Source organism: Eptesicus fuscus, chromosome 2, assembly GCF_027574615.1.
Source record: "Eptesicus fuscus isolate TK198812 chromosome 2, DD_ASM_mEF_20220401, whole genome shotgun sequence".
Lineage (NCBI taxonomy): Eukaryota > Metazoa > Chordata > Mammalia > Chiroptera > Vespertilionidae > Eptesicus > Eptesicus fuscus.
The window spans coordinates 53,539,126-53,554,124 of record NC_072474.1 but is presented as its reverse complement, the minus strand read 5'-3'; the positions used below and the strand labels follow the sequence as shown (position 1 = coordinate 53,554,124).

General features: G+C 40.9%; 1 protein-coding gene across 2 annotated transcripts in view; it reads left to right on the top strand.

The window, feature by feature from the left end:
• BMPR1B (bone morphogenetic protein receptor type 1B) overlaps positions 1 to 14,999 on the top strand; it is a 386,959-nt gene that overhangs the window by 332,962 nt on the left and 38,998 nt on the right. For both annotated transcript variants that reach the window (XM_054727293.1, XM_054727286.1), the window contains exons 5-6: positions 836 to 938; positions 1,494 to 1,596. In XM_054727293.1, the coding sequence (XP_054583268.1) occupies positions 836 to 938; positions 1,494 to 1,596 (206 nt within the window). The remainder of the gene's footprint in view (positions 1 to 835; positions 939 to 1,493; positions 1,597 to 14,999) is intronic.

Genomic DNA, 14,999 nt, shown 5'->3' with positions numbered 1-14,999 from the left:
TCTGAGCCTCAGTGTCCTCATATAGAAGGTAAGAATAGTGCCATCTTCCTCAGAGTTGTTTTGTTCTGCGCTTAACCAGTTTGGCTCAGTAGATAGAGCGTCAGCCTGTGGACTGAAAGGTCCCAGGTTCGATTCCATTCAAGGGCACATGCCAAGGTTGCGGGCTTGATCCCCAGTAGGGGGCGCGCAGGAGGCAGCCAATCAATGATTTTCTATCATCATTGATGCTTTCTATCTCTCTCTCCCCTCTCCTTTCCTCTCTGAAATCAATTTTAAAAAAAAAGGAGAGATAGAGAGAGAGAGAGATCCATCCTAGCTGGTTTGGGCTCAGTGGATAAAGCATTGGCCTGCAAACTGAAGGGTACTGGGTTTGATTCCCAGTGAGGGCACCTGCCAGGTTTGCGGGCTTGATCCCCGTGCAGGAGGCAGCTGATCAGTGATTCTCTCTCATCATTGATGTTTCTATCTCTCTCTCCTTCTCCCTTCCTCTCTGAAATAAAAGAATATATATAGATTTTTAAAAAGAGAGATCTCTGCCAAGGACCAAAACAAGTGTTTAGTAATCGGTATATGTGGTTATTAATTGCATATGTGATATGGAAATTCTGGATACTTCTTTCTCTCAGTTTTCTGGACAGAGGAGCTATTTACAAAATATTTATTGATAATTAAGTCAAGTTTCATGAAAGGAAGTTTCGGGACTCTCTCCACAGACTGTAACTTATAATGATCATTGAACTTCTTGATTTTAATGAAACAAATGATGAGCATCTTCCTTTTCCCCTAAACACACACACACTTACACTCACACTTCCTTTGCCTGTTTGGTCTTTAGCACAGATGGATACTGCTTCACGATGATAGAAGAAGATGATTCTGGGATGCCTGTGATCACGTCGGGGTGTCTGGGACTAGAAGGCTCAGATTTTCAGTGCCGGGTAAGGAGGAAACTCGATTCCACTTTGTAACCTTTCCTTGGCTAGATTTCAAACAGTCACGTTTCAATAAGAGAAAGCAATTGTGTGGGGTTTTTTGTTTGTTTGTGTTTGTGGTGTTTTTTCTTTTTTTTTCACTAGGCTGTTATTAGTGATTTGGAAAATAATTTGAGCATTCTCATTGGGCCAGTTCTCCCTCATTTTGAAATGAAATATTATGTTTATTTTTGCCGATAACTTCTGGCTTAGTGTCCCATTAGACCTTCTTGCTCAAATTCCAATTTAGCTAACTGCATCATGCCTAGCTGTCTCCGTCCACTTACACTGTGCACACCGGGTATTACAAATGTAGTAGTAATTTTGTTGAAATGCAGACATTGCAGTAAGGTCATACATGGTACTTTAAAAGAAATGACCTAAAAGAAAACAATATTTTCAACATGTTTGTGCAAGAATTTCAAGTAAGTTACCTAAATAGTCTTAATTTCTTAAGTTTGAGGTTATGTGCCTATGAAATCTTGGGGACACCCACTAACAGCTTTTCGGGTTTAATTTTAGGACACTCCCATCCCTCACCAAAGAAGATCAATTGAATGCTGCACAGAACGGAATGAATGTAATAAAGATCTGCACCCTACATTGCCTCCACTGAAAAACAGAGGTAAGGAGAGGCAGGTTTCCAGGTTGGAAAAGCCTTAGGCATAATGACAATAAAAATGTGGATAATCCTTTCTTTTCTAAATTAATCTACCTGTACCATTTTCCACTGCTGGAGCAGAGGACAAGGCAAGATGCCATAATGAAACATTCAAAAACATGTGCAAGCAGTTCTTGGGAAAGTAGTCTTACATGGCTTCTCTCCAGTGAATCCTATTTCATAACCTCTCCCTCTTCTCCTAGAAAACTAGTTTCTAGAGCTTGTAGTGTATTTCCGAAGGGCGGAGGAGGGAGACAGTGCTTTATGCTTACCCCTAAGTATTACTCAGGGTGTATTTCCTTCAAAAATGAGTATTTGTCTACATTTATTTCAAAAATAAAGGACCTTAAGAAAGAAAAAAGAAAGTTAAAAAAATAAAGGACCTTAGAAAGGAGTACATCAGATTATTTGCTGGATTGTGTTTCCTTTTATCTATGCTAGAGTGTATTTTTAGTCAAATTTTATATTATATAAAGATAAAATATATAAAATGAAGAAAACATCCACAAAATTTAATTTCAAGATTTATGCATTTAAATTAGCACCCCCAGAGACTTCTTGTTAAAAATAGCTCTCGCATTTCCTTTCCTCTCCTTTTTCTCACCAAAAATAAATGATTTGTAATTGTCACAGAAATCTAAGTCCAAAGACATAGATAAGTGGCTTAAGATGATTCTTCATGAGAAAAATTTTCTGACAAAGTATAATGACATTTCATGGTTTTCATGATAATATTTTGTAACTCTTGTTCCTACTATAGCCTAGAAAGCTCTATAAAGTTTATTCATAATAATTCACATCAAAATTCAGTCAGTTGTGTTTTGTTGTTGTTGTTGTTGTTAATCCTCACCCAAGGATATTTTTCCCATTGATTTTTTTTAAATTTCTTTATTGATTAAGGTATCACATATTTGTCCTCATCCCCCCATTCCCATCTCACACCCCGCCACACACATGCCCCCACCCTCCTGTTGTCCTTAACCGCTGGTTAGGCTCATATGCTTGCACACAAGTCCTTTGGTTGATCTCTCCCCTTTACCCCCACCCTCCCATACCCTCCCTCTGAGGCCCGACAGTCTGATCCATGCCTCCTTGTTTCTGGGTCTGTTCTTGTTCATCAGTCTATGTTGTTCATTATTTCCCCTAGATGAGTGAGATCATGTGCTATTAGAAATACACTAAAATAACTGAAAATGAGACAAGCAATAATGGTTATGGTGACAGGCAAATGAATCAGTCTGTAGTGAGTTTCTTTCTGGGCCAGCAGTTCTTTTGAGACCCAATTTCAACAGTTCCTTATGTGTACATGTCAGCACTGACATTACAGTTCTGGATGGTGGACAAATGGTGGTAATGCAGGTCCGACTCTCTGGTTTGGTCCTGGGCAACCTGCAGTGATGCACAGCTGCTAACTGCTAGTATGGGAAGACCACATCAGCGTCTTCCATCTCTGGACTGCTTCTCTTCTGTCTTCATGGCTGGGGTAGTGTTGTCGATTCCTCTCTGTTGCGGAATCCACATGGTCTCGGAATTGTTTTCTGAAAATATACAAACATATTCTCAACCAAAAGTTAATAAAGGAATATTTTCTATAAATTTGACCATGAAAAACACACAAGATGTCACAACAAGCCAGAGGAAAGTCATTTGGGCAAAAAATGAAATAGGATCCCAAGTCAAATTTATAGAAAATATTCCCATTGATTTTTAGACAGAGTGGAAGATAGGGAGGAAGGCTGGGTGAGAGAGAGAGAAACATGGATTGGTTACCTCCCACATGCACTCCTGATCCAGGCTGGGGATCAAGCCTGCAACCCAGGTTGCCCTTGACCAGGAATGGAACCGTATCCCTTCAGTGTTCGGGCTGATGCTCTAAGGTCTGAGCAACACCAGCCAGGGCAAAATTCAGTCAGTTTTAAAACATTTGGCAATCAACATGCTATGTCTTAAGGATACAGAAATGGATGAAGGAAATTTTTCTTTCAAGATGTGCACAGTTGGTTATGAGAAACATGTAAATAATTATACAGTCAGGAATATTTCAGCAGTAGCGTTAGATTATAAAGTATAGTGAGGACACAAAAGAGTAAGTGGCACCCTCTTTCTGGCGTGGAAAGATGTCAAAATAGCTTCAAAGAAGTGATACTTGAACAAGACTTTAAGGAGGAACAACAACTTGCCAAGTGAATAAGGCAAGAATAAAAATTTTAAAAATTAAAATGGCTAATACAGCCAAGCATTATGCTAAGTTTATATTAATTAACCCATTTGAGCCTCACAACAATCCAGTGAGGTATTTAGGATTATTACTCTCCATTTACAGATGAGGAAATTACAGCACAGTGAGGTTAATTAACTTTCCCAAGGTTGCACAGCCTGTAAGTAGCAGTGACTCTAAACAGAGGCAATGGTAAGTGCAGAGGTTTAGTTTGTGAAATTTGAGAAACAATAGCTAAATACAAGCATATGAAACAGCAAGGCTGGTTGGAGAAAACCTCCTAATTAAGATGTTTGAAGCCTCACTATTCAGAATGGCCTTGTAAACTAGCGGCATCATTGTCATTTGGAGCTCGTTGGAAATGCAGAATATCAGGCCCCATCCCAGACTAACTAAACTCACATTTTTAAACAAGATTCCCCAAGTTGTTTATATACACATTAAAGTTTGGGCAACAAGCCTTAGCTGGTTTGGTTCAGTGGATAGAGCATGGGACTATGGACTGAAGGGTCCTAGGTTCGATTCTGGTCAAGGGCACATGCCAGGGTTTTGGGCTCGATTCCTGGTTGGGGGCATGCAGGAGGCAGCCAATCAATGATTCTCTCTCATCGTTGATGTTTCTATCTTTCTCTCCCTCTCCCTTCTTCTTTGAAATCAATAAAAATATATTTTAAAAAAAGTTTGGGCAACAATTTTGCTAGAAAAAGACTAAGAAGTTTACAGAGAAGTTCACTGATGTCAAATTGTAGTAAAATTCTAAATGTTTACCTTTAGTTTCCATAGTTATTTATTTGTGAATCAGTTTCAAAAAGTAGGTGGTCTGTGGACAACATTTTGAATAATAGCACTAGTATATGGGCTTATGGATTAGTAGGGAGGGAGAAAGGAGAGGGAAGAGCGGCTGGAAAGGAAGGTAGAAATGATAGATTTTAGAATATCTTTGTCAAGGAGGAAAGGTTTCTAATGTGCAAGTGGAAGTGATGTACTGGTATCCTAGAAGTAACAATAGGGTTTAGAAAAAGTCACTCTTTCTTTCAGAGGCTGAAAGGACTGCAGTGCATGTGTTGTCCTGTAGATGGAGCCAGATTCTAGTTAGGACCAGGGAGGTGAAGGCGCCAGATTCTAGTTAGGACCAGGGAGGTGAAGGCATATTCTCTGAGAACATGGAGGATGTAGGGACTTTAAAAAATAGTGGGATAAATATTTAGAGAACTAAGTGAAAAGGTTTGAAAAGAAGGGCAGCAGCATTGAGAAGACACATCCTTGGTTCAGGGCACTGGGAAGAGGATGCAGGTGGATTATACTGAGGATTATGTGAAGTGTCTGCTTGGGTGGAGTTTAGTGGCATTAGGGTTTACTGCTTTAAATGCTGAGGATCCCAGGTAGTGCCTAGGCAAGCTCTCGGTGGACTGTACCTCACACCTTTGTCACACTCACTTTTGGTATCCAGTAAAAGTCAGTGCAGACTGTGATCTGAAAGCACTGGCATTTTTTACATAGTTATACCATATACTAAGGGTTTTTTGTTTTTGTTTTTTTTGCTTCCACCATATACATTTTTATTGGATATGTACTATATATCTTTACTGGATATCAGTAATGCCTTGGTCAGGAACATTAGAGTTGCAGCCATATTGGATTATGTTTACACTAGTGCCCCGGTGCACGGACTCTTGCACATTGAAAGGAAATTAATTAGAAGGTGGCTGGGGGTGGAACTGGGTGAGACTGGCTGGACACGCCCTGGAACCAACCTCCTGCAGCCACTGCAGCTGGGGTAGTGCCATGGCTCGAAGGGCATCTGCAGAGTGAGCAGGGTCCCTCCGGCAGGTGGGGTCCCTTGGCCTGGCCTGCAGGGATCAGGCTGAAACTGGCTCTCTGACATCCCCCAAGGGGTCCCGGATTATGAGAGGGCAGTTCTCAGGTGATGTACCCCGGAATCGGGCTCCCTCCTCTCTGGTTTCAGGGTGCATCACCTGAGAACCACCACTGCCAAGTCACTGCAGCTTGGCAGCTCCTGTGTTGAGCGTCTGCCCCCTGGTGGTCAGTGCGTGTCATACCTACCGGCTGGTAGGATGGTCGCTTAGCCATATATATGATATGTTAACCTAAAAGTAAAAGGCCAAGGTGAAAAGCAACAAGCATTTGAGATTCAAAAGAATAGCTATTCAGGAAGCATTTATTCAGGCAGAAATCCAAATTGTGTTTTGCTTAGGAGGGGAAGGCAAGGGATTCTTATGAGAAAGGGAAGGAGAACAATAACATGAATAGAAGGAAGGAATTTCTGTAGATGCAGATAAACTAACATAGTGATGCAAATTCTAATGAGTGTCTTTAATTTTCATATCTGCTCTTTGTTACTTTTGCAAACAGTTATTTGGAATATAGTCCTGCTTTAAGGCCCAAAAGGTTATTTTGTTCATTTTTAACATTCCAAAGATTTGAGGAGTAAGACTTGCAAGCCAGTTCCTCTTGGATGGCAGCTCCAACTCCATTTTGAAACAGCTACATTTATACTATTTTTCATAATTCATATTGGAGATATGTGTATATGTGGTTGGTATAAAACCCACATAAAGAACAGGGATGATATTAAAGAGTTATAAAGCCACCTTCTTTTGATAGTTTTAATTTTTACTATTTTTTTTTAAATACTTAGGACTATCCCTAACTTGTGGGGCTGGGGTAGTAATATAAGTGTAGGTCCCCATATCATTTACCTACATGTTTAAAACTTATAAACCAATATAGAAGACTGGTAAATGAAATGCATTAGATTAACTTAACAAATACAGGTTCATGATGATGATGGAAAACATCAGGTCGGCGTTTAGAATGCTGGAATTACTGAGGCATTCTCTCCAACATGGGAGTGAGCGGTGGGGATCCCCATTTTCGTTTTTCTCCTGCACTGAGGTGCCTCTCAGGCATGCACGTGGACACCTGTGTTGTGTTGGTCTCAGCCTATGGATAGCGATGCTATCGGCTGGAATGCCCGAGCCCTCCCCACAGACATTTCCCCGCTGGAGTCAGTGTTGTGGCTGGACTGGACCTTATGGTTCTTATGATGATTATAAGACTCACCTCAGCAACAACCATCGGGGAGCTTTGAAGAAAAAAAAAAAGATTTATTATTCACAGGTTCTGGAGGGTATAGGGTATGCCTGAGGGCCACACAAGGTCATGGGGGTGGGGGGGTGCGGGAGAGAGAGAGAGCGAGAGAGCTTGGACCTGGGGTTCTGCTTTTGTTGGATTGAGTGCGTGGTGCCTTGGGTTTCGTAGACTCACTGTTGGTGAATTTAAAGCAAAAGAGCGATAATTAGATTAGGGTGCAGATAAGAAAAAGCAGGGTTACTGGAGTGGTCAGTTGTCTAGGTTATCCAGGGCTTTCTGAAAGGAAACTTCATGGGTATTGTGGTCTGGTTTCTAATCTCTTTGTTTTCCTAGTAGCTGTGTCTTACAGCTGGCAATATGGTTATTTGAGATGGATGTCTTTGAGTGGATGCCTTAGTGATCAAAAAGCTTCATTATCAGGCACTTACGCTGGAACCCTCCAGCCGTCTGGCTTATACTCCACTCACATGTCTTGCTCCAGACACCCTTGGCCACCCCTCAGACTGGAGGCACACTCACCATCTCCTTGGTCCACCCTCAGGGGCACAGGAGTAAAGAAGAGGGCCTCACAATTCCTAGACACAAACCCAGGCATGAGGCCTGTTCGACAGGAGATTCCAGACTTCTGGGCTTTGGCCAGTGGTGTCAATGGAGAGCCGCGTGGGCCAAGTTCAGGGTGGACACATCCTCTGGGTCCTGCAGATCCACTGCCACATGGGAAGGGGCGCGGTTGGAGAGAGCCAGGGCAGGGCCCTCTGAAGCTCAGAGCTCAGGCCAATTTTCTGGCCTAAGGACAGTAGACATTATCATAATAATCGTGATAATTGCTTATGTGAGTGGAATGCATACTTGTTATGGCTCTTTTTTAAGTACTTGGCATATACTAACTCATTTCACCCTCATAACAACCCAAAGACGAAGGCACTGTTATTATTATTCCTATTTCACAGACAGGAAAGCTGAGGAGTCCTGAGATTAGATACTGTGGGAAGTTTACTCAGCTAGAGCAGGTGGTGGAGAGAGGATGTGGGCCAGTGTGTCATCTCACTGATATTCTGTAGAAAGCTCTGAGTGACATTCTAAAAAAAAAAAAAAAAATGCTTTTCCCCATGTGAATCAGAAAACTCCAAGTAAACAGTGGTAAGCCATTTCACATAACAATGGACAAACAATCAATATGATTACTTTCAAAGTAATCTTTCTGTTATATTTGCCTTAGGCAGAAACTCTCAGACATGCATGAATTACTATTTTTAGAATCTAGTGTTAGAGGTTGCTGGATCTGCTTCTTGCACGTCCTGTGTGTGTTCTTATACTCTCTCTCCCTCCCTCCTCCTCTCTCCTCTTCTTCCCTCTAATTTAACGTTTAGTAAGTCCCACTAGTGTACTAGGCCACCAGCTTTCAAATTTTTAAGTGCATCAGAATCATGTGGTGGGCTTGTTAAAATGCAGATTACTGGCCCCCACCTAGTTCCTGATTTACTAGTAGTAGGTCTGAGTGCGCCCCAATAATATGCATTTCTGAGGAGTTCCAGAGACCACATCCTGGGAAGCCCTGTACTAGGCACTGCCTAGTAGATTAATGTATGTTATTATAGATTTATTATCAATCTATATGTCAAGTCACTATAAAAACAAAGACTATGTTATTAGAAGAATAGAGGGAAGAAAACCACCTCACCATTTTTTTGTCGTTGTTGTTCTTTAATAATTACTCTTCCAAAAAAAGTTAAGTGATTAACCTTATGGCAAAACATCTGTGTTACTAGATGCTACACATAACAGGCTTCTGATATGAGAGGTCAGAGACGTACTGAGTGTAGGGGTGAACACTTACAAGTAATTTGTCCTTATTACAAACAAATGCATAGGAAACCTTTTCTACCTGTCCAGAGTTTTCTCAGACTCTTTCACAGTCACATTCAACAGTACTTATCAAGGTATATTTATATCCTTTAAATGTTATTTGTCATCTTTTGTTTCAAAAAAAGAAGATGCGGAGTGGCCAGAATGCAGCTAAATTTTTTTTAGGAATATTCATTCTCCTTTGCTTTGCTGATTCCGTTTCAGCACCAGCAAAGCAGAATACCCTAGGAAAACAATCTTTCTCCCAAAGGAGGAAATGTAAAAGGCAGTTAGGTCCAATGCAGCCTCTTCATCGTAAACAACAAGGTGTGATCTGGGAAGCCCAGTAAACTGGGGCTGGTGCTAGGAGGAAGGAGAGACGTCTGTGCTGATGGAGAGGCTGCAGGGAGCAGTGGCGGTGCTGGTGTCCGGTCTCTGCCTGCAGAAGCAGTGGTGCTGGGGGAGATGGCTTAGGCCCTGACTCAGCTTCAGATGGTTGGACCAAGACTTTGTGAGTAAAGGTTCCTCTTGAAATGGCATGTAGGTGGGAGAATTTGACAAGCTCTCCCTCAAATTACTCATTGTAGTCACTTGTTTTTATTTAATTGTTTTAAGTGAGCACTTAAGGAAGTGAAAGACTGGTGTTGAAATGAACAGAAGCCCTTGCTTAGTTAAATGGGATCTAATAATTTGGCTTTTACAAAATAAAAGTTGATATATTTGAAATAGGCATAAATTTCTTTAAATATGGGAATTACTCATATACACTGAGTGGCCAGATTATTATGATCTCTGAACGCATAATAATCTGGCCACTCAGTGTATATCCTATATAATAAAAGGCTAATATGCAAATTGTCCCCTCGACCAGGAGTTCGACCAGCAGGCAGGCCGGCCAACCGCCCATGTCCCCTCGCCCTGGCCAGGCTGGCCGGACCCCACCCATGCATGAATTCATGCACCGGGCCTTTCATTAATACACACACACACACACACACACACACACACACACACACACTGAGTGGCCAGATTATTATGCATTCATAGATCATAATAATCTGGCCACTCAGTGTATATTACATATTTATTTCATAAAAATGTATCAGACATAAGATTCTGTTAGGAAATATGGTAAATTTCATGTATTTTAAGGCAAATTATAGAATTTCCAAAGTTAAAATTTACCTTATATTTCTTTTTACTCAATTAAAAAATAAATTCTGAGCAGTTTACAGATTTTTTTTAAAAATTGCTATTGGTTAGTTTAGATATACCCATTACAAATTGAACTCCATAGGTAACAGGTATTTAACCAGTGGATCATCTCCACAACACAGATAGATCAAATATATGATAGTGTCTAGAATGCAAAGGGCAGAATTTTCCTCCTGAGACCTATATTATGCCATAGCAATATAGACCAATACTGAGCTATATTCCTTGCCAGGGAGTAAATCTAACATTCTTTGAAATATTCAGCTCCTATTTTTGAATTTCCGGTTAGCACTGTATTGAAAGGATTTTTGAAATAGTCTTTTTATTTCTCATTGAACAAAATTAATCTGTATATAAAAATTCTGTCTTAACTTCCTTTGTTACCAGAACATTTATTACATTTCCTATTAAAATTCTTATTGCAATTTGAACCATCTTCTGGCTTTATGAGAACGGTCCTGTCATTTTAAGCTGTGACAGTCCAGCTAATTATCGAAGAGGAGACAAATAGTGGCAGCATGCTGTTAGGAGGCCACTGGTGATTCTTCTTGCCTCTCAGGGTGAACCAGACTTCCCTGGAGAGTTCTCCGTTCCACTTGCCTGAGCAGCTGGAGGGACCGTGCAGGTCGAAATCTGCTGCCCTGGGGAACTGCAGGCCCCGTTCCTCTCCTGATAGGCATCTGGACGTGTTCGCTTTCCAACACTCTGGCAGTGACTTGAATGTTTACATTGTTAATGCTCTGAGCACGGGTAATGGCAGATTAAAACATGACCGGCACGACCAACAGAAACAAAGGTTTATTGATAAGGATCACCTGTTCATGACAGAAGACAGGGAGGCAGAGATGAGGCTGCAGGGGTAGAGTTATTGGGGCAAAGGAAAGGCAAACGGGAAGGTAATGCTAGCCTTAGAAAAGCGCTGGATGGCAAGGAAAGAGTCCCTTGGGTCCCTTCTGCTCGCATTGCTCTCGTAAATTAGACATTTGATAAGATGAGCAATAGATACGAGTTCTTACAGGTCATTTACATGGGAAATAAAAGGCAGTGAGGCTGAAAGTTTTAGTAAAATTATTTCCCTTGAATGAGAAAGTATTCTGTATTCATACACTGATAATACTTCATGCTTATGTAGTTAGCTCCTCTGGTTTTAATTGAGTATCCAGCATTCTTCTCTTTGGCTTTCTTTTCAAATTTCAGGTTTTTTTGCTTTTGTTATCCTTAAAATTGGAAAAGCATTTTAAGCCAAGTTTCCAGAGATCGTATTTGCACGTATATGTACCATGGTATTTGCACACCTGCATATGTAAACATTGTGAATTGGGCTCTTACTGGCAGAGGTATTGTGCTCACCTTGTGTTTATTGTTAACTTTGCCTGGCACCTCAGGGAGGTGGGAGTAGAGAAAAATTTTACGGAGACAGTTCATTGTGTAAATTCTTAGCCTACTTAATTTTAAGAGCCCACAAATTATTTTCAAGATTTCCTAGGTAACGCTTTTCAGTTAATACATGTGCTAATTATATCTGATTTCTGTTAATATTAAAGCCTTACTTAAAGGCCTTTTGGAAATGTGCTGTAGTGAGTCAAGTTTCTGAAATTTTTTTCTGGACCATTGACAGTGTTTCTGAATTTGTTAATATAAAACTGCTTATTTAATTTAATTTATTTATTTTTAATATATATATATATTTGTTGATTTCAGAGAGAAAGGGAGAGGAGGAGAGAGAGAAACATCAGTGATGAGAGAGAATCATTGATCGACTGCTTCCTGTATACCCACCCCATGCTGGGGATCAAGCCTGCAACCCAGGCATTTGCCTTGACCAGGAATCTAACTGTGACCTCCAGGTTCATAGGTTGACGCTCAACCACTGAGCCACACTGGCTGAGCATAAACTGCTCATTTTAATGGTGTCTCATTTAGTCTTTTCAGATGCAGACTATTTCCAGTAATGTTTGGCAGGTAGTATAGATCATAACTAATTGTTAAACATATATTTCAGATTGATGAGTAAATCGTAACATTACCATTATAATATTAGGGAAAGAAATTCATAGAAAGATATGTGGATTTTAATTTATTATAAGTAATCTAAACTCTCTGAAATGTTTCAGAGTAAGCTTGATTTTCAACTTATATGTTCATGTTCGTTTCCTAATTTTGGTAATTAGATTATCATGTGGTGAGACAATGCCCTTGTTCTTAGGCAGTGCACTCAGAAGTGTTTATGGGTAGGTATGTTAAGTCTGTAACTTCAAATGACTCTTAAATTGTAAACACATGCAAATAAATAAATACACACGAATGCAAGTATATCCAGCCATGCATCACTTAATGATGGGGATACATTCTGAGAAATGAGTCGTTAGGTGATTTCATCATTGTGGGAGCATCAAAGAGTGCACTTACACACACCTAGATGGTGTAGCCTACTGCAGACCGAGGTCTGTGGTATAGTCTGTGTTCCTAGGCTACAACCCTGTACAGCATGGTACTCTACTGCATACATAGGCTATTGTAATTTGTTACACCACACTGTTAGGACACCTACAGTGACACTAGATGATAGGAATTTAAGTTTCATTATATGATAAGATGATATAACCTGTCATGTATGAAGTCATTGATTGAAATGTCATTATGCAGCATATAACTGTATATATAGAGATAGGCACAAACACACACACTAAGGGAACAGGAGAATTATAAAGTAAACTAGAGGCCCGGTGTACGAAACTCGTGCATGGTGGGGGGGGGCGTTGTCCCTCAGCCCAGCCTGCACCCTCTCCAATCTGGCACCCCTCAAGGGATGTCCAACTGCCCATTTAGGCCCGATCCAACTGACTCTCACAATCCAGGACTGCTGGCTCCCAACCACTCACCTGCCTGCCTGCCTGATTGCCCCTAACTGCTTCTGCCTGCCAGCCTGATCACATCCTAACTACTCCCCTGCCAGCCCGATTGCCCCTGACTGCCCTCCTGTGCCAGCCTGGTTGCTTCTAACTGTCCTCCCTTGCAAACATGGTCACCCTCAACTGTCCTCCCCTGCTGGCCCGGTCACCCCTAACTGCCCTCCCTTGCTGGCCTGGTCGCCCCCAACTTCCCTCCCCTGCAGGCCTGGTTGCCCTAACTGCCCTCCCCTGCAGGCCTGGTCGCCCCCAACTGCCCTCCCCTGCTGGCCCGGTCACCACTAACTTCCCTCCCTTGCCAGCCTGGTCACCCCTAACTGTCCTCCCCTGCAGGCCTGGTCACCCCCAACTGCCCTCCCCTATAGGCCTTGTCCCCCCCAACTACCCTCCCCTGCAGGCCTGGACCCCCCAAACTTCCCTCCCCTACAGGCCTGATCACCCCCAACTGCCCTCCTCTGCAGGCCTGGTTGCCCCCATTTGCCCTCCTCTGCTGGCCTGGTCACCCCTAACTGCCCTCCCCTGCAGGCTTGATTGTCCCCAACTGCCCTCCCTTGCAGGCCTAGGTCCCTCCCAACTGCCCTCCCCTGCTGGCCTGATTGACCACAACTGCTCTCCCCTACCAGCCATCTTTTGTCCACTTGGGGGTAGCCATCTTTTGTCCACTTGGGAGCAGCCATCTTTGACCACATGGGGGCGGCCATCTTTGACCACATGGGGGCAGCCATCTTGTGTGTTGGAGTGATGGTCAATTTGCATATTACTCTTTTATTAGATAGGATATGGTAAACATTTTTTAGATTGGAAATCTCTGTGAAGGGCATACTAGAATTCTTTATCCTTACAGGTTTTCTGTAAGACTTTATTTCAAAGTGATTAAAACATGTTCCTATTGATGGGGAAATAGAAACTGTTGCAGTCTTTTCTTTAGGAAATTTTGACAATCTGTATAAAAAGACAAAATATATATCTTTTGAACTAGTAATTTTGGTAAACTAATTGTGGCAAAATACATAACATAAAACTTACTATCTTAACCACTTTAAGTGCACAGCTGTGTATTCAATACCTTCATAATGTTGCCCAACCATCACCACCACTCATCTCCATAGCTCTTTTCATTTTGTAAAACTGAAACTCTACATGCAAAAAAACCTTAACTCTCCCAATTCCACCTTTCCCCAGCCCACCATTCTACTTTTCCTCTTTATAAATTTGACTACCCTATGCAACTCATATAGTGGAATCATGCATTATTTATCTTTCTGACAGGATTATTTCACTTAGCATAATGTCCTCAAGATTCATCCATCTTGTAGCATATGTCACAATTTCCTTCCTTTTTAAGGCTAAATAATGTTCCAGGTATTTATTAACCACATTTTTTCTTATATATTCATCTGTCAGGGGGCACTCTGATTTTTTTCCATGTTTTAGCTATTATGAACAATGCTCCTAGGTATGTGGGTGTATATAATAACTTTTTGTGAAATATTTTGTTCATGAACTTTTTTGTTCATTGAAATGATACTGCAAAGACATAAAATAAAATGTTGGTAGTAATTTTCCTAAGCAGTGAGGTGATGGCAATTTAATTTATTTTTGTTTAGTTTGTGGTAATTTTTTTTCATGGAAAATATCATACTTTTGATTGAGAAAAATAAGTTGCATTGGGTGGTCCCCAGCCCAAGTGTTTAGGTAGCCATACAGTTAAAGGTATACAGCACAGTTGAAAAATTTATCTGTAGTAACCAAAGTCATAAATTGCAAAACACCATTTAAAATTCAATAACAGTAACCACACTCTCAAGGATATATGGTGCCCTTAATAAGAATGGTGCTAATATTCTTACTATGTAAGTGTAACTGATTGTAGGCCAATTTTCTCAAAATATGTACCTGAGATTACCTGCATATAAATCACTTAAAATTATAGTAAAATATTTAAAAAATACTTTGAATTAAAATCTCTGGGATTGAAGTCAGTTAATGTGCATTTGTATAAAGTCGTCTTAAGTCATTCTTATTTCTGTGATGTTTGAAAAATCACACTGTATGTAAATCCAATT